The sequence below is a fragment of the Podarcis tiliguerta genome (genome assembly GCF_965153285.1).
Source record: "Podarcis tiliguerta genome assembly, chromosome: 16".
Lineage (NCBI taxonomy): Eukaryota > Metazoa > Chordata > Lepidosauria > Squamata > Lacertidae > Podarcis > Podarcis tiliguerta.
The window spans coordinates 29,104,256-29,123,984 of record NC_139549.1 but is presented as its reverse complement, the minus strand read 5'-3'; the positions used below and the strand labels follow the sequence as shown (position 1 = coordinate 29,123,984).

At 45.4% G+C, this 19,729-nt stretch overlaps 1 protein-coding gene across 2 annotated transcripts in view; it reads left to right on the top strand.

The window, feature by feature from the left end:
* Positions 1-1,124: 1,124 nt before the first annotated feature.
* Positions 1,125-19,729, top strand: part of LOC310666870 (somatomedin-B and thrombospondin type-1 domain-containing protein-like) — a 28,968-nt gene continuing 10,363 nt past the window's right edge. Inside the window, exons 1-3 of one of the 2 annotated variants that reach the window (XM_083418406.1) lie at positions 1,125-2,386; positions 13,013-13,198; positions 14,703-14,793. In XM_083418406.1, the coding sequence (XP_083274532.1) occupies positions 2,155-2,386; positions 13,013-13,198; positions 14,703-14,793 (509 nt within the window). In that variant the 5' untranslated portion in view covers positions 1,125-2,154. The remainder of the gene's footprint in view (positions 2,387-13,012; positions 13,199-14,702; positions 14,794-19,729) is intronic. The other variant, XM_083418407.1, reaches the window with a different exon arrangement.

Sequence of the window (19,729 nt, the reverse complement as noted above, 5' to 3'; positions counted from 1 at the left end):
GAACGCTCACCACTGAGGGCAGGGCTGCAAAGTCGAGCCAAGCCCATAGAATCAGTCTAGGCCTTAATATGATCTAGGGGGCAAGGTCAGGCAGGTACCCACAGTCAGTATCACAAAGGGTTCATCCAGCAAGGAGAGGACACCAAGACTTGCACGCTAAAGAACAAGGAACCAGAAGCCTCTGATGTTCCCAGCCACTGAAACATTCAATAGGGACCAATCGGCCACATTCACACCATACCACTTAAAAAGTCATGGCTTCCTCCAAATAAATCTGGGAGCTGTGGTTTATTGATGGTGCTCAAGAGTTGTTAAGAGACCACCTTCTAGTCCCAGGGCTACAATTCCCAGAGTTCCCTGAGAAGAAGGATCAATCATTAAGCCACTCTGCAAATTGTAGCTCTGTTGGGGAACAGGGGTCTCCTAGCAACTCTCAGCACCTTCGCTAAACCACAGCTCCCAGAATTCTTTGGGGGGAAGCCATGACAGTTTAGAGTGGTATAAGGGTAAAGGGACCCCCTGACCATTAGGTCCAGTCGTGACCGACTCTGGGGTTGCGACGCTCATCTCGTTTTATTGGCTGAGGGAGCAGCGTATATGTGGCCAGCATGACTAAGATGCTTCTGGCGAACCAGAGCAGCACACGGAAACGCCATTTACCTTCCTGCTGGAGCGGTAAATATTTATCTACTTGCACTTTGACATGCTTTCGAACTGCTAGGTTGGCAGGAGCAGGGACTGAACAACGGGAGCTCACCCCGTCGCGGGGTTTTGAACCGCCGACCTTCTGATCGGCAAGTCCTAGGCTCTGTGGTTTAACCCACAGTGCCACCTGTGTCCCTTTAGAGTGATATAGTAATGCTTTAAATGTTGTTGTTGTTTGTATGCCACCCATCTCTCTGGCTTGCCCAACCCATTCTGTGTGGCTCCCAACAGAGTATGAAAATCGCGATCAAACAATAAAAACTTCCCGAAACAGGCCTGCCTTCAGATGTCTTGCTCGGGGGTTGCATAAATATGTGATTGAGACCAAAACTGATAGATAGATCCACCCATCTCTAGAGGGGACACACTTTTTGAACACAAAGAGAGAGAGGAGGAGGAGGAGAAGGAATTAGCCTTCAATCAATCCCTCTTTCCAGGGAGTGAAAGTCGCGTTAAGATCAGACTTTCGTGATATGGAAAGTGACGGGGAACTGAAAAGGGTGGGATAATGCTAGCTTTGTTGCAGCATCATTATTATTTCAATTTACTAGTTGCTTTTTTCTTGCCACGGCAACTCACAGTGACTTCCCCAAAAACAGCAAACATGCAAAACCCCCACATACATACATTAAAATCGAGACAATAATAATGCAACAGCACCGTAACTTCCCCGCAAACAAATTGGAAAGAATGCTAATTAATTACCCAACGTCATCTCATCTCCCTGCAAAGAAGAAGAGTCAATAAGCAGGTTGTCTGGAATATGCATATATAAATCACTATGAGGGTCTTTTGCCTTTTTAAAAAAAGTATTTCCAGATTCTTAGAGAATCTGGCTTTAAGACCCAGGAGAAACTTTTACACATGAATTGAAAGGAGGGGAATAACTTTTTTTGGAAGGGGGTGGTGGTGGTGGTAAATGTCCAGCCAATCCCCTTGTGTGCATTGGGAACAACACCCGTTCGATGTTGTTTCTTGTATAAAAGGCCGTCACCAGTTCGAAGCCCAGTTGAGCTGTGACAGCTTTTGCTGCCAGCCGTCCATGAAAGGGGGGAAAGGCAAAGAGCCTTCTCTTCAAGCAGCAAAAATCTCTCCAGCGACCCAGATGCCAATGCTCAGTCACTGAGGACCGCTTGCCAACGCCGCCGGTCTCTTAAATAAGAGGCATCTTTCCTTCCTCTCAAACGCCGTCGGCCGGGTAGATGAGAAGTTCGAGGCTTCCACCCAGTCTCTTCCGTCGTGGGACATCATGCCGCTTTAAACCTTTGCCTAGGGAGCCCATTCCCTCCGCAGAGGGCCTGGCTTTGGAGAGGGAGCGAGTGCGAAAGAGAGAGAAACCGGGCGAAACGTCTGGAGAGCTGTTGAAGGCCGTCCGGTGTGACTTGTGGTGACGAAAGGTCATCCACACTCGGCGATTTCTAGCAGCCGGTTTCGTAGGGGAGGCAAGCCATGAGGGAACCTGGAGCCGGTGTGGGGTACCAGCTAGTTTTCTGCGTGTGGCTTCTGGTGCACGGCCTCGCCGAGGGTGGATGTGGCGACCGTGAGGCCCACAAATGCTGCCCTGGCCGGAATAACGAGTGCTCCGATTTCTCTCTGAGGAAAACACCGTGTTACTGTGACACCTACTGCGAAAAAACCGGGGATTGCTGCGAAGATTATCACTCCGTCTGCCAGATCTCGGGTGAGTTGGTACTTCTGGGTGAGAAGGGATGACTGCAGAGGGATGTCTCTTGGTGGCGGAGCAATGTGCCCTTCGACCTTCAGGAAGCTGTGGTTGCTTCTTGGGCAGAACAGATTCCAGAAGGGGGAATCTCCAACATGTCCCGGTGCTAGAGATGGGGGAGGCATTCAGTCCAGGGCACATTTTAATACGAAATGTCCAAATTTGCACTCCTGAAACACAGCCTGAAACAAATGATGGTGATCTGTCCAAATTTGCATTTCTTTGAATTTTGTAGTGCGGTCCCCCAACCAAATAACATACCCAGAAACATGTATGTTAGGGGAAAGTGTGTGATAAAACTGCGTCTCTTAGCGAAAATAGATGTATAAAAATGCATTTCGTTGTGGGAACTAGTTTGTAAAAATGGGTTTATTGGGATGAATTCTCACAAAGTTGTGGGGGACTGACTGGAAAAATGGGAAACAGAAAACAAAATTGACATATTCATCCCCCCCTGCCTGGTTCCCATGTAATCGTGTGGTGTAGTGGTCACAGCATCAGGACTAGGACCTTGGGAGACCAGGGTTCGAATTCCTACTTGGCCATGAAGCTCAGCTTGGAGGCCAGTCACTGCCTCTCAGCCTAGCCTACCTTGCTGGGTTGTAGTATTAATGGAGGGGCCTCATTTAATAAGCAAACAAGCAAACAAATAATCTTTTTAAAGCTCTTCGCAGCTTGGGATCAAGGTATCTACTGGATCACTCACAGCTGGGAGCACTTAGATAATTTTGGAATCTGAAGTTAATGGCCTGTGGAGATGCCCCTGTACAGACATAACATGGATGACTTCATTTACTTCAAAACAATGTCAGCTAACCCTATCACATTTGGGATTCTCTGCTGACCAGAGACATCATCATGTTGTTGTTGTTGTTGTTGTTGTTGTTGTTGTTGTTGTTGTTGTTGTTGTTGTTATTTCTTACCTTCATCTGAGGATCACAGAGTGGTTTACATTATAAAAACACAAAAATACGTATCATAGTAACAAACAAAAACAATACCCCCTCCCCAAAATTAAAAGGCCATGGATTGTTTAATTTGCCAAAGACCTGAGAGAAGATAAAAGCACCCCTTGCTGGGACAAAACCAGTGTAGGAAGGCCCTACCTACACTTAACACATTCAGAGCAATATCATACCATTTCAAACAGTTGTGGAGCTATAGTTTGTTAAGAGCTGTTCAGAGACGGCTATTCTACTCACAGAACTACAATTCCCAAAGTTCCCTGGGGAGAGGGGCTGATGGTTAAACTACTCTGGGAATTGCAGCTCTGTGAGGGAAATAGGGGGTCTCCTAACTACACACAGCATTTTTTGTTTGTTTTACATTTTTTTTTATTTTGACAAAGTAATAATCATAAATAATGATGATGATGATGTTCACCCCACCACCGAGACCATTCCATTGTAACTATCCAACCTCCCAAAATTTCAACACCTCTGGCGATGGTTTGACCCATTTTAACAGTACAAATTCTACAAACACCTTCCATATCTCTTCAAAATCATTTCTCTTGTATATCCCACACCTCTTTATACCATTCTTCCATTTTATATTCTGCTTGCCCCTTCTACTTCCTAGCTACAATAATTTGTGCAGATGTCAATAAATTTGCGAGCAAATATGGAAACTACAGTTCCCAAGATCCTTGGGGGTGGGAGGAAGCCACGATTGTTTAAAGTGGTATGATCTAGCTTCAAATGTGTACTGTGGATGGGGCCTAAGTTGCACAGTATACCCACCAAAATTAATGAACAGGGCTTAACTGAAGTCTATAAATTTCAATAAAGTCTTCTCTCTAAGTAGGATTGGATTCAGTGGTCCAAAGCTTTCAGCATAGAATTGCGGAACAGATGCAATCTGTTTGTAGCGCACCGTTCTCCGCCCAGCAATCGACTCACCCTAAAACCCAAATCCTCTCCCTCCCATTTACCAGCCCCCTCCCCTGGCCAATCGGAAGCCTCCGGCCAAGCTTGTGAATGGTCCTGAATAGGTCTGGCATCTCTGTTCTCACACATGGCTTCCCACATTGATGCGGAGAGTCCAGGTTTACTGTCAACAGAAAGGCAGCGAGGCCAGTTTTGAGCGCACACAGCCTTACGACGTGCGGCAGGAAGAGGATCTGATTGTGTGTGTGTGTGTTTGTGTGTGCCTGGAGATGCCCTACAAAATTTGCATCGGCATCCTTTTAAAATGGGTTGAGGAGGGGTGGATTACTGGGTTCTTGTTTTTTGCTTTTGTTTTTGAAATATTTTTTATTTGGTTTTACAAAGTATAAAATCATAACAATACCACCATACACTTCCACATTTACAGATTCCTCCGAATCTCTGGACTTCCCACCTCCTCTCTATGGGTCCTATATAATGCTTTTTTTTCTGGCATACCCGCATACCCCTAAACATTTTGTTATTCTAAGTTTGGCCTCATTGAGGGGCAGTATTTCAATATGACTAGCAAAATGAGAATACCCCTAAACATTTTTTTAAAGAAAAAAAGCACTGGTCCTATTATTGAGCCATTTCTACTGCATCTTTTCTATATTTTATATCACTCCAATGTCTCCATAGTACTTGCTACATTACAAGCATTATTGTAATCCTGCTAATGTTTTCATCTGCTTACAGTGGACTTCAAGAAAAATTATAATTTTTCTCCATTCTTTGTTAAAGTTCTGGTCTTCTTGGTTCCTGAGCTGTCTGGTCAACTTTGCCATTTTGGCATAGTGCAGCAATTTGATTTACCATTCTTCTTTGGTAAGGACTTCTTTCCATCTTTGGAAGAGCCTAGGACTTGCCAATCAGAAGGTTGGCGGTTCGAATCCCCGCGGCAGGGTGAGCTCCCGTTGCTCGGTCCCTGCTCCTACCATCCTTGCAGTTTGAAAGCACGAAGTGCAAGTAGATAAATAGGTACTGCTCCAGGGGGAAGGTAAACGGCGTTTCCGTGCACTGCTCTGGTTCGCCAGAAGCGGCTTAGTCATGCTGGCCACATGACCCGGAAGCTGTACGCCGGCTCCCTTGGCCAATAAAGCGAGATGAGCGCCGCAACCCCAGAGTCGGTCACGACAGGACTTAACGGTCAGAGGTCCCTTTACCTTTTCTAGTGATAATGATAATGATGATGATAATTATAATAATAGCAACTAGGACAACAATAACTTAAAGCCTCAAGCACGACCCCCTCAGATATTTATTGGGGGCCCAAAGGGACCTGGGCTCCTGGGAGTTGGCTGCTATGGAGTTGCCTTTCGGAGAGTGTCTGTTGCAAAGAAATTTGTCTGCTGTTGATGTTCACACAGCACGGTTGGAATGAGGGATTTGGGGGAGGAGAGGGAACGGCCTCAGTAAGCTACCCCTGATCTCCAGGGAGATTAGTCCAGTCACAACTCAGCTCGATTACCGAGCAATGGTCTCTGCCAGGGAATAAAAGAGTCAGGAAGCTAGAAACCGCGCTAGCAGCGCCTTGTTGGTTTAGAAACAGATTCATTCCCGAGAGCATGGACAAGCTCAGAGTGAGAGCGGCTGAGATGACCGCTGCTTCCCTTTCCTCATACCGATGACCCAAGGACCCCTGGCAAAGGACACTTTGATGGGACCTCTGGTATGCTCCACCTAGCCAGCTAATAATAATAATAATATTTATACCCCGCCCATCTGGCTGGGCTTCCCCAGCCACACTGAGCGGCTCCCAACAGAATATTAAAAACACAATCAAACATTAAAAACATCCCTAAACAGGGCTGCTGGTGACCAAAAGGAACCGCAGGCGCCACTGTTTCCATTTCCCACAATGCCCTGGGTCATAGCCACGTGTTGGGAGGGGGCATTTTGGGTACCAAAAGGGTGGTTGCCTCACAGACGCCATCCCTGGCATGAATATTGAGAAAACGAGAGTAGCCACATTCACAATCTACTTTTAAGATTTATTTATTAAAATTGCATGCCGCTCTTCATCCGAAGATCTTGGAGCATAAAAATACAAAATAAAAACAAGCGTCCTAATACCCCTTTAAGCAGTCGTTGCTTCCCCCAAAGAATTCTGGGAGCCGTAGTTTGCTACAGATGCTAGGAGTTGTTAGGAGAACCCCTCTTCCCCTTCTAGGACTACAATTCCCAAAATTCCCTGGGAAGAGGGATTGATTGTTAAGCCACTCTGAGTACTGTAGCTCTGTGAGGGGAATAGGGAGCTCCTAATAACTCCTATAGCTCCCAGAATGCTTTGGGGGAAGCCACATAATGCTTTTAATGTGGCCCAGAAATGAAAGGTCCATCCATCTCTAGAAAGGACACACTTAAATAATAATAATAATAATAATAATAATAACCCCCTCAGGGAAAATAAGGAGGAAATGGAACAGGAAAGAAAGAACTCTGATTGGATAGAAGATTTGGGCAGTCTCAGGAGTGGGCAATAATTAGGAATGGACGGATCTTTCTATTTCAGTTTCTCATTCTTCCAATCTTAAATTCAGCATCGGTCTGTGAATGATTTTTTTTAAAAAAAGTCCTCATAAACATTCATCAACATTTTAGTGTGACTTGCTCTAATATTTATGTATCTGTATGGAGTTTTTCCTAAAGTGTTTATGAGCAATTTCCCATAATATCATGCATTTGTATGTAATTTTCACCAATATATGCATTTTTAGGCACATTTCCTCCTGAACATATGCGTTTTATTTGGCTGGAGAACCACACTGCAACATTCAGAGAAGGGTGACTTTCAAAGGATAGCTGTGTTTCTGTCTGCATATTTGAAATGAAAGGGAAGAGGTGGAGTCTGAAATCATGTAATACTGTAGGGGGGGCATTGTTTTTGTTTGCTATTATGGCATGTATGCGGGAGGCCGTGGAAGACAGGAGTGCCTGGTGTGCTTTGGTCCATGGGGTCACGAAGAGTCGGACACAACTAAACGACTGAACAACAACAAATGTTTGCATTTTTACATTGTAAACTGCCTTGTGATCTTTGGATGAAGGGTGGTAATAATAATAATAATAATAATAATAATAATAATAATAATAATAATAATAATAATTCGAGAAGTGTGAATTGGGTACTTTCTCATTAAATTACGAACAAAATTGATCAGTGTTCCAAGCGCATCCCTGTTTACATCTGTGAACCATGGGAATCAGACTACGAAATGGTGTCCTCAGTTACCCCTCTAAACAAAATATTTTTGGTGAGTATCCTGGAAACTAGGTAAAGGTAAAGGTACCCCTGCCCGTCCGGGCCAGTCTTGCCAGACTCTAGGGTTGTGCGCTCATCTCACTCTATAGGCTGGGAGCCGGCGCTGTCCGGAGACACTTCCGGGTCACGTGGCCAGCGTCACAAGCTGCATCTGGCGAGCCAGAGCAGCACACGGAACGCCATTTACCTTCCCGCTGGTAAGCGGTCCCTATTTATCTACTTGCACTTTGACGTGCTTTTGAACTGCTAGGGTGGCAGGCGCTGGGACCGAGCCGCGGGGATTCGAACCGCCGACCATGCGATTGGCAAGTCCTAGGCGCTGAGGTTTTACCCACAGCGCCACCCGGAAACTAGGAGGCCTGCAAAGACATTTCATGTTCTCAAGGCTTACTTCTTTTTTGCAAAGCAGGGCGGCATTGTGTTTGGAACATAGGATCTTTCCTCCACCCCAAATCATTCAGCCAAATGGAATCGGATGCAGACAACGAACTGTTGCAGATTGTTTCTCAGCAGATGGAAACCACATGTGAAGCTCTTGGGAGACGTTGTGGGTCTCTCTCTGGCCAGAGCAAATAAGTGCTGATGGCAGATGAACCACACATGAATGAATGACTGGACAAAGCTGTGGGAGAAAAAGAGAGGGGCGGAATCGTCTGGAGGCTGGGAGGGAAAAAGAATGGGTACCCTTCGTGTTTTGAGGCTTCGCCATGGGAAAGTTTCCGTTGTTAGCTAGGGATGGGAAAATCTGTCCATTTCAGTTTCTCTGTGGTTAGTTACTAATGCCATTAAGTTGAGGGCATCAAGAAGGCTTCCAGGTGCGGAGATTGGGGAGAATTTAGTCTGGTTTGCGCTTCCTGAAAAAAGGTACAAACCAAAATAATGCAGCCATCCTTTGGAATTTGCACTTCTCCAAATTTGGGGGTGCCGGTTCTCCAGTGTGTGTAAAAATGTTCAAGTATGGCATTTGAGCTTCGTTATACACCTTTAGGTGCCAGGCAAAAACGTTCCTTTTTAACCAGGCCTTTGGTTGATCTGATTTACATCCTATGCCCTTTTAAATGTGTTTTTTTGTGGGGTGGAGGAGCTATTGGGTTGTTGTTTTTATTTTTTTATGCATTTTGTGGTTTTGAGGACCGCTTCTTTCCATATGAACCTACCCGGTCCCTGAGATCCTCTTCTGAGGCCCTCCTTCGTGTGCCTCCTCCTTGAGAGGTCTGGAGGGTGGCAACACAAGAACAGGGCCTTCTCTGCAGTGGCTCCCCATCTGTTGAATGCTCTCCCCAGGGTAGTTTGCCTGGTGCCTTCATTACACACCTTTAGGTGCCAGGCAAAAACATTCCTTTTTAACCAGGCCTTTGGTTGATCTTATTGACATCCAACACCCTTTTAGAATGTGCCTTTTTTGGGGGGGGGGGCGTTATTGGGTTATTGTTTTTGGTTTGATTTTATATGTTGTGGTTTTGTGTGTGAACCACCCTGAACACCCCCCCCCGGCATATAAATTCAATAAATAAAATAAATACATATGTGTGTGTGTGTGAAAATAGCATGCCAAAAATGCATTTCATTGAGGTAGAATTGCTTGGGTTAAGAGAAATTAGGACATAGGACACAGTGAGAAGCTGCCTTAGTCAAATTATAGGTCCATCTAGCTCAGTACTAGGGACGCGGTTGACGCTGTGGGTTAAACCACAGAGCCTAGGACTTACCAACCAGAAGTTCGGCGGTTCGAATCCCCGCGATGGAGTGAGCTCCCATTGCTCGGTCCCTGCTCCTGCCAACCTAGCAGTTAGAAAGCACATCAAAGTGCAAGTAGATAAATAGGTACCGCTCCAGCGGGAAGGTAAACAGCGTTTCCGTCTGCTGCTCTGGTTCGCCAGAAGCGGCTTAGTCATGCTGGCCACATGACCCGGAAGCTGTACGCCGGCTCCCTCGGCCAATAAAGCGAGATGAGCGCCACAACCCCAGAGTTGGCCACGACTGGACCTAATGGTCAGGGATCCCTTTACCTTAGCTCAGTACTGACTACACTGACTGGCAGTGACTGTCTGAGATTTCAGGTTGGGTTCTTTCCCAAGCCCTACCTGGAAATTGCAGGACTTGAACCAGGGACCTTCAGCATAATAAGGAGGTGCTGTACTAGTGAGTTACTGGGGGTTTGGTTTTTTTTTTGCATTCTAAAGCTGCATTCAAAAGATTGGATAAGTGTCCTCTAAGATGCTGACAACTTTTCGTGACAGCTTCTTAAACAAGAAATTCGCAAATGATGCAGAAATGTGGAGTAACGCAATTTAAGATGGAAGAACTGGGAAACCAAAACTGACAAATGCACACATCTCTGCTTTCGCCCTGCCCACCTCTCTATAGTTTACTTAATTTATTTATCCTTTAAACCCCACAGTTCCTCTGAGGAACTCGAGGTGGCATAAACGGCTCTCCTCATCCCCATCTAATCCTCGCACAGCAACCCTGTGAGCTAGGCTAGACTGAGAGACAGTGACTGGCTCAAAGTCACCCCGTGAGCTTCCTGGCTCAGTGAGGACTTGAACCGTGTCTCCCAGGTCATATAGTTGTACATTCTCACCACTTCACCCCAGTCATCACGATCTAATCCTTTCCAGTGGTTCTCCTTCAAAGGCATCTTTTCCATCTACGAGCTCTTGTGTCTCAAACAAATCCTTATCTGATTCTGTACCCGCCACTTCCCTTGGTGTGGAGTTTTTAAAAAGAAGAAATAAAAGTAGATCTCATTACATGGCCTTCAGGAAGGGACCGTTCTAGTGTCAGTGGCCTCAAAGCTTGACGAGGGGGCTGAGGGCAGCTTAATCTTCCTCAGCTCCTAAGAACCACGGCCTTGTATCCTTTGAACTGACCCAACATGGCGGTTTTTGACAATTAACTGGCCCCTCTCTGCTTAATTCAGGACAATGGGGGCCTCCGTGCGATGGATAGACAACCTATTCTCAGCCTGCCAAAGGAGAAGCAGATGTCAGCACATCTGGAATTTCTCACGAGCGAGGGATTAAGGACCGATGACGGAAGTAGCATAATTTGGGGATAGCGTTTTATGTTTAGATTGGGCTGCTTGGCCCTGAAAACGGATAAAATATCAAATCAGACGGCGACGTTCAGAGGAGGAGAAGAGGGGAAGGAGGTGATTGATACCACACATAAACACGGACCGTCATTCCCCCCCCCAAAAAAAATAAACAAGGAACTTAATATATATGTAACAAAATTGTAGGTTGCAGGCTGAGTGCCAGTTTTAGAAGTTCCCCCCAATCTGCACTCTACATTTAAAGCAGTCATTCCACTTTCAACCCCAAAAGAGGACAATTATAGCAAACTCACACTACAGTGGTACCTCAGGTTAAGTACTTAATTTGTTCCGGAGGTCCGTTCTTAACCTGAAACTGTTCTTAACCTGAAGCACCACTTTAGCTAATGGGGCCTCCCGCTGCCGCCGCGCCACTGGAGAACGATTTCTGTTCTCATCCTGAAGCAAATTTCTTAACCTGAAGCACTATTTCTGGGTTAGCGGAGTCTGTAACCTGAAGCATATGTAACCTGAGGTACCAGTGTTCTATAATTTTAAGGAGGCATCTCTCTCAAAGGCAGAAAGAGAGATGAGAGGGAGGTACAAGGCAAAGGAAATGATAGAGGGACCAAGAAGTCACAACCGTCTCTGGTAAACCAGTCAAAAATACAAGCAAGGATGGGATCTTTTGCAAAGATGTGTCTTGCATCTCTGAATCTCTCTCCATTCTTGTCCGCCTCTCGGATGACAGGGATCAAACGCAGCCTGTCCTGGATTGTGAACTGCCCTGAAAGACTCTTGCTTTAGGATGAGATCTCCATTTCCCCCGATGGAGTGTTTTTTTTGAGAGGGAAAGGGGTGGAAGAGATGGTGAGCGTGTTGGGGGCTTGCTATGGGGTCTGGGCTGCCAACGGTACCCTCCCCTGCGGGGCGTGGGATTTCGGAGCAGGCAGGCTAGACAGCCATGGGATGAGGCCTCAAGAAGACAACTGGATGCAGTGAGTCAGAAGGAACGGCAAGCTAACATGTTTTGCCAGTGGAGACAGGGGGCTTATTGCTCGACGGGGATACCCGGGTCTGTTTGGCCTCGCCAAAATCCTCGGGATTCCAAGCGCTGTCTCTTTGAGTGATGCCCATTTGAGTCAGACATGAGCCATGAGTTGAGCAGGGAGTGAGAGGGAGTAAAGTGGAGCTTTCCGTGGCTTCGTCGCAGCTAGAGATCTAGAAGAAATTCAACTTTGGTTGTATTTTAAAGCGAAGCTTCCCGATACATGCTTCCTGAACCGGTATGCCACTATCCTTTGAATTACAGTGGTACCTCGGGGTAAGAACTTAATTCGTTCCGGAGTTCCGTTCTTAACCTGAAACTGTTCTTAACCTGAGGTACCACTTTAGCTAATGGGGCCTCCCGCTGCCACCGCATGATTTCTGTTCTCATCCTGAAGCAAAGTTCTTAACCTGAAGCACTATTTCTGGGTTAGCGGAGTCTGTAACCTGAAGCGTATGTAACCTGAAGTGTATGTAACCCGAGGTACCACTGAACCCTGGGAAAGTCACACGTGTCTGAATTTCACGTTGCAGTTTTCTAACCGAATGCAGTGTACAACAATGCATATGTAAATCGGAAATGTCTGTGCTTATGTCCTTGACTGTACCATACCAAATAAATACAGTGGTACCTCGGAAGTCGAACGGAATCCGTTCCAGAAAACATTTGGAAACCAAGGTGTGGCTTCCGATTGGCTGCAGGAAGCTCCTGCAGCCAATCGGAAGCCGCAGAACCCACATCAGACATTTGGGTTCCAAAGAATGTTCACAAACCGGAACACTCACTTCTGCAGCTTTCAGGAGCCAAAACGTTTGACTCGCAAGGCGTTCTGCATCCAAGGTACGATTGTAAATAAAAACCATTGGGTATTAGAGGAAACCGTTTGCAAAAATGGGTTAGGATAAAGTTGCACTAAAATGCTGAGGAAGTTTAAGTAATATTATTATTATTATTATTATTATTATTATTATTATTATTATTGCTGAGGACAGATAGAGAACTGAATACAAGTCTGGCAAAATGAGGAACTGAGAAATGGAAATAGATTTGCCTGCCTCTAGTTACAGGTGAGAAAGGTTCTGTGCCAACTTTGGTGACTCTACTGATCTGTTTCCCATCTTTCTCTCTCCCCCCCCCCTTCACATACTGTTCCTACCCTGATTCTTTCTACTCTTTATCAACACTTCTCCTATTCCCCCCCCCCCCTTCTTACTTGGGGATCTCCCTTGGCTGCAACTGTCCTTGCCGTCTCTCCCCCCCCCCCACCGGTTTATCCTATTCCACCCCCTTCTTCCCTCATCTCTAGCAGCTGTTGACTGTGTGGTCGGCCCTTGGGGTCCCTGGAGTGGATGCAATGCTCTTTGCGGTACGGGCAGCAAAGACCGGACTCGCCAGGTCACCGTGCCGCCTCGAAACGGAGGAACCCCCTGCCCAGACCTCAAGCAGAGACGGGGGTGCCTTGGGGAGAACTCCGTCTGCAATGCAGCAAAAGGTACGATGCTGATAGCTGTGGCGAGATTACAATACAATGAAAACACATGTATATCTAACAGGTGCATATATAAATGCAATTAAAACAATTGCTATACAGTGGTACCTCGGTTTTCGAATGTCTCGGAAGTCGAACGTTTTGGTTTTTGAACGCTTGAATACCTGGAAGTAAATGCTTCCGTTTTCGAACGCACCTCGGAAGTCAAATGGCTTCCACTGAGTGTTTCTCAATTAAATTTGCAGACCGCCCTTTGAGCCTTGGTTTTCGAACGTTTTGGAAGTAGAACGGTCTTCTGGAACGGATTACGTTCAAAAACCAAGGTACCACTGTATAAAATAAAAATTTTATATAGCGATTATTTACCTGTTATTCATTTATGGAATTTATATTCCTCATTTTCATCCAAGGAGCTCAAGGTGGTGCAAGGGAAAATGGAAGGTTGTTGTGCAACAGCCTTAAGTTTCCGTTGTCAGCTTCATTATCTGTACATGCAAGGAGAATCACCGTCACCCTGTTATTCATTTTAGGCAGCATAATTTCCCTGACTTCAGTGAGCCTTGGGCTAGCCCGCTCCTCATTCCTTCTCCTCTTGTGTGAGCGAGAGCAAAATCTCCCAAGTTGACTTTGGAACAAGCCACAGTTTCATAGTATGTCCAAACCCAGGGAACTGTGGTTTGTTCTAAGCAACATTTGTTAAAACTAATCAAGAATGTGCATGTTATGTACAGAAGTTTTCACCCTGGGCCAGCAGGGGGATACTGTAGATAGTTTTCACTTAGGTCCACATATGCAAATAAGGGATTGAAAGTGACGTTCAGTGATTGGATAGTTACAGAAAGTGGTTACTGTTGCGTTGTAGTAGAGCTCCATATAAGCAGGCTGGCTGAACCCTTCAGTTCAGTTCAGTTCTGGCCTGTGAATAAACAAGAGCTGTTTGAAGAATCGCTGTGTCGTCTGATATGTTCACCCACAACTTAACAGTGCAGTCGTTTCATCCCCGCGGCCTGTTAAGTTAATTTGGGTGAGAAATGCACTAATGACATTTGTGTCTACACTGCCCTGCTCTTCTTCCCCAAATTCATTTGCTGTGAACAATTATTTGGAAGATTTACATAGCGCTATGTTTTATAGCATTAAAATGGTTTCATTACGTCACGAATGGTGCATGCTTTGAGATTCAAAGATGGTTTTAATCAGAAACAATTCCCAACGAATGGTTATAATTTGACCTGCTCAAATGTGAATGGGTTGATTTTAAATAAAGTAAATGCTGATGAATTTGCAGGTTTTGAAGTACTGAAAGGCTGTTAAGTGCCGGTATGCAAATTTATGGCGCTCCTAATGAGAATAAGAAATAACTTTGCTCTAGCTATGCTGTCAACATTGTACCCCTTCGATTAATTTTCAGTTTGTTCTTTCCTCTTAAATTCTCTGTGCTAGCCTGACATGATGAGTGTCTTTAATCAGATCATGGCTTCTTTTATTTCCATGTCTCTTTTGACAGAGGTGGCTAAGATCCTGCCCGATTCTTTTAAAAGGGATTTTAAGGACCCCTGGAGAAGACCTCACATGTTAACGAGGGAGAAGCTGCCAAGGTAGGATGTACCTGGATGTACATTTCCAAAATATAAGATAAAAAACAAAATAAAATAAAACCTACATACAGCAACAGTGTTGTGTAGGCTCCTACCATGTAAATAATGGGCCCTGCCTGCTAGCCTGTTCCCTAAAATATCACTGGTTTGCTCATTTCTATATAGGGTGCATACATTCTGCATGGACTGGTTGCATGCCAACATGTGCAAAGGGCTTTAGATATCTATCAGGTCCATAAATTACTATATAGCATATAGTCAACACAAAAAACAGTGACAATTTGTTGTTGGCAAAGGACAGCTGTCCTCCTGCAATCTGGTCAAACTCATGCTGGTAGCTTCGAGAACACTGTCCAACCAACTTTGTAACCAGAGGTTCAACTGAATAAAATCTGAATCACATGCACCACAAGGCCTATGCAGCCTCAACTTAAGATGGCTCCCCGGCCTGGCTTTGCACTGCAAAGTTTGCAGCAGCACGTGCAACAAAATGGCGTCCAGCATTCAAAACCCCCCTCAGCTTGCATTAACTAGCCACACACAAGGCATGCAAGCTCCACCCCCCTGTCGTTCTTAGACTTCTTATTGGGTGAGCAACACAGCCAAGCAACACAGTTGGAGCCTCCCTTCTCCCTGGCTGGCAGGGAGGGAGGGAGAGGAGCTGTTTCCTTTGAAATTTAAGGGACATCATTAATGAGACATCCGTAAATAAGGGACAGCAGCGGGACATGACGCTGGAATAACGGACTGTCCCTCCAAATAAGGGACACTTGACAGCTGTGGGGTAGATACATATGGGAAGAGGTGGCCCTTGAGGTATTGCGGTCCTGAGGCATTTAAGCTCTTACGTTCTTGTGAACGCCTCTCCTCCTTGAGATCTCCTGCGTGTTGCTCTCCTCCCCTTCTCTCCCTCCCCTTCCCCTCGTTCAGTGACCGGCTTTAGTAAATGCGAGGGTGGAATTTTAAGCAGGAACATTAGCAAGATATTATCTGGGAGAGGCCTTTCCAAGTAAAAGCAAGAAAAGAAGGAAAAGTGTGGGGTGGCGGGGTCGCGTATTTTTCTTCGCCGTCTCCCCTGCATAACATGGAACTTAGCCAGATCTGCGGGGAGGGGTTGCCAGAGGGCTTAGGGTAGCCTAGTTAACTAAGCAGCCAGCCCCAAAGTTCATTGTTTGGCTCCAGTTGGCATCATGTGCTAGGCCACATGTTCAGCATAGCTGGCCGGCTTTGCTAGTGAGGTTGGGGGGTTGGGGGAGAGAAATAATTCCCTGCATGGCTTGAACCTCAGATAAAGATCCTTTTAGTTCAGGATCAGCTTTCTGCAAAGAAGGAAGCCAGCAAAGCGGGCGGGGGCAGGGGGGCCGGAAGACTGTGAGAAAGAAAGCATTTGACTTTTCAGGATCAATCAAATTGTGCCCACCCCCAGTTAGGAATGGAGAAGGGATTCAAATCAGTTCATCTACCTAATCCACATTTTCTAAAAATGATAGGTAAGCGGCCCATCGATATTATCTTTTCTCTGAATTTTGCAAGGTGGTACTCCAGCCTAGTAAGGTGGACCAAAATGCACATACCTGGGTATATGTGAAAACAACATACAAAAGTGCATTGCGTCGAGGAAAATGGTTTTGCAAAAATGTGTGCATTTACGCATTTGTGTTGTAAACCGCTTTGAGGTTTTCCCCCTCCCCCCTTAAAAATATAAAGCGGTATAGAAATGTGAAATATACTCGGAGTCGAGAGTGGATTTCATGCTCTTTATTCAGCTCATAGTGGTGAGGAGGAATGGAAGTTCCCCCAAAATGTCTGTTTTATATACATTATTTACACAATGGGCCCTACGTGATTGGCTAATTCCAGGATTCACCTGTAGGCCAATCAGGTTGCGGATTCACTTCCATCTGGAGCTGGATTGGATGGCTCCTGCAGACCAAACATACTGCTGCATTGTTCTAGGACCAATCAGACTGCTGTATTCTGAATCCTATTGTTCTAGGACCAATCAGACTGCTGCATTCTGGATCCTATTGTTCTAGGATCAATCAGACTGCTGCATTCTGGATCCTATTGTTCTAGGACCAATCAGACTGCTGCATTCTGGATCCTATTGTTCTAGGATCAATCAGACTGCTGCATTCTGGATCCTATTGTTCTAGGACCAATCAGACTGCTGCATTCTGGATCCTATTCAACTCAGTACATAACAAAATGAAATTAAGAAGAAGAAGGAAGTTGTGTTTTCCTTGAAGTTCCATTGTACGCTACAAGGCTTGCACATCTTTCTTTTGAAAGCAAAGCATCTTGTGTTTTCAGTTTTCTTCGATGCTTACGTTTGGAGGATACAGAGCAACCTATACTTGCTGTTCCTCACATTCACCTCCTCTAGAATGGCCCTGGGAGCCAATCCTCAGCGGCTGACTCATCCCCTTTTACTCCTATTGGCTCCAATCAGAACATAGCAGGAGAGGACCTCTTCTCGGTGGCTAAAAAGCACCTCTTCCATGCTGATTGGTTGGTTTCTAGTCTTTGACACCCACCCGGGACCACTACACCTCTGAGCCAGACAGATTGGTGGGGCAGTGCCCCATTTGTCCTAGTGAACCAATATTTCAGACCCTCCGAATGTCCCTATTTTTCCAGGGACAGTCCCAGAAGCCGTCCCGGTTTCTGATTTGATCCCAAAATGTCAAGCTTTTCCTTAGCACGTCCCTGTTTTCATTGGAGAAATGCTGGAGGGTTATGGAGGTAGGCGACCCCCAAGCCAAGGAGATAAGTAACTATGCAATCTTTAGAAGACATCTGAAGGCAGCTCTGTATATGGAAGGTTTTCTTTCAATGTTTAATATTTTATTATTATTTTTATATATGTTGGAAGCCCCCAGAGTGGCTGGGGCGATCCAGTCAGATGGTAGGGTATAAATTATAAAATTATAACTATAATCAGGTAGAGGGCCTTCTCAGTAGTGTCGCCCGCCCTGTGGAACGCCCTACCATCAGACGTCAAGGAAATACAGTCATACCTCGGGTTACAGAAGCTTCAGGTTGTTGTTTTTTTGGTTACGAACCCGCTGAAACCCAGAAGTACCAGAACGGATCACATTCGCAACTCAGGCGTCCACTGTAAACAACTACAGTGGTACCTCGGGTTAAGTACTTAATTCGTTCCGGAGGTCCGTTCTTAACCTGAAACTGTTCTTAACCTGAAGCACCACTTTAGCTAATGGGGCCTCCTGCTGCTGCTGCCGCGCCGCCGGAGCACGATTTCTGTTCTCATCCTGAAGCAAAGTTCTTAACCCGAGGTACTATTCCTGGATTAGTGGAGTCTGTAACCTGAAGCGTATGTAACCCGAGGTACCACTGTATCTGACTTTTAGAAGACATCTTAACACCCTGTTTAGGGAAGTTTTTAATGTTTGATATTTTATCGTGTTTTTAATATTCTGTTGGTAGCTGCCCAGAGTGGCTGGGGAAACCCACCCAGATGGGCAGAGTATAAATAATAAATTATCATCATCATTATTATTATTGAATAAAGGTAAAGTTAAAGGGACCCCTGACCATTAGGTCCAGTTACAGACGACTGTGGGGTTGTGGCGCTCATCTCGCTTTACTGGCTGAGGGAGCCGGCGTACAGCTTCCAGGTCATGTGGCCAGCATGACTAAGCTGCTTCTGGCAAACCAAAGCAGTGCATGGAAATGCCGTTTACCTTCCCGCCGGAGTGGTACCTATTTATCTACTTGCACTTTGAGGTGCTTTTGAACTGCTAGGTTGACAGGAGCAGGGACCGAACAACGGGAGCTCACCCCGTCACGGGGATTTGAACCGCCAACCTTCTGATCGGCAAGTCCTAGGCTCTGTGGTTTAACCCACAGCGCCACCCGCATCCCTTATTATTGAATAGGATGTCCCTATTTTTCATCAGAGAAACGTTGGAGAGTATAGTCTTTGCTGGCTCAATCACACAAGCAGCATCTAATCCTGGCCTGGAGGACTGAGGAGAGAGGCCCCTCTTTTGCATAGTTATTTGGGAGAGCTACACTTTTTCCCGGCACTCTTTTCCTTGGAACAGAACCAGAGCAGAGAGAGAGGGGAAAGCAGCCAAGGCCAAGCAATTTCTGGATGATGTCGCCTTCCCCTCTGATGTTCCATCGATTGTCTCCGGCCGCCGGATTCTCGCACCAGAGTGTCGTGCCAGCCAGAGATTCTGGCCTAATTAGGGAGACGCAATCAAAGCCCGCGGCTCCAAGAGTGAGATGCTTTGGTGTTGCTGAGATACAGCAGACGGGCTTTGCGATGTCCGTGCATTGCTCCCGGAGCTGTCGCGTGACATCTGGCAAAACAGGCCTCCCTCGTACACGGCGCTCTCAAGAAACAAAAAACCGTGGGTGCAAAAAATTGTGGAATATGCAGAAATGGCAAAACTTACTGGAAGAATAAGAAATCAAGATAACAATTTTTTAAAAAATAAAAGAATAGAAATGGTTTATTGAATATTTACAGATAAATGGTAAACAGATAAAAAAACATTGGATAAAAAAACTGCAGTTTCATAAGAGTCTATATCTAAAGAAGATGAATAAATGCGCAAATTAAGTTCATTTGGATATGCTGAAGATATTAAATATAAATTTAAGGAACTGTAGAAAGAAGAGGAAGGAAGGCAACTTTTTCTTTTTCCATTTGTGTGTGCAGAACTAGTCACCTTTATTTTTGTTGTACATAAATATTTGGGTCAGATCCATCATTTCTCCTTGTTGCTCCTTTGAGTTAGGTTCTTCCAAAATGTGCTCTCCCAACAAAAACACACATGTACACAATCTGCTCCTTTGCAGAATGACACACCTTTGAAACGTCAAAATGATTGTAAAATTAGTGAAATGTATAAACTTGAAAAGGATATATATATATATATATATATATATATATGAATGAAAC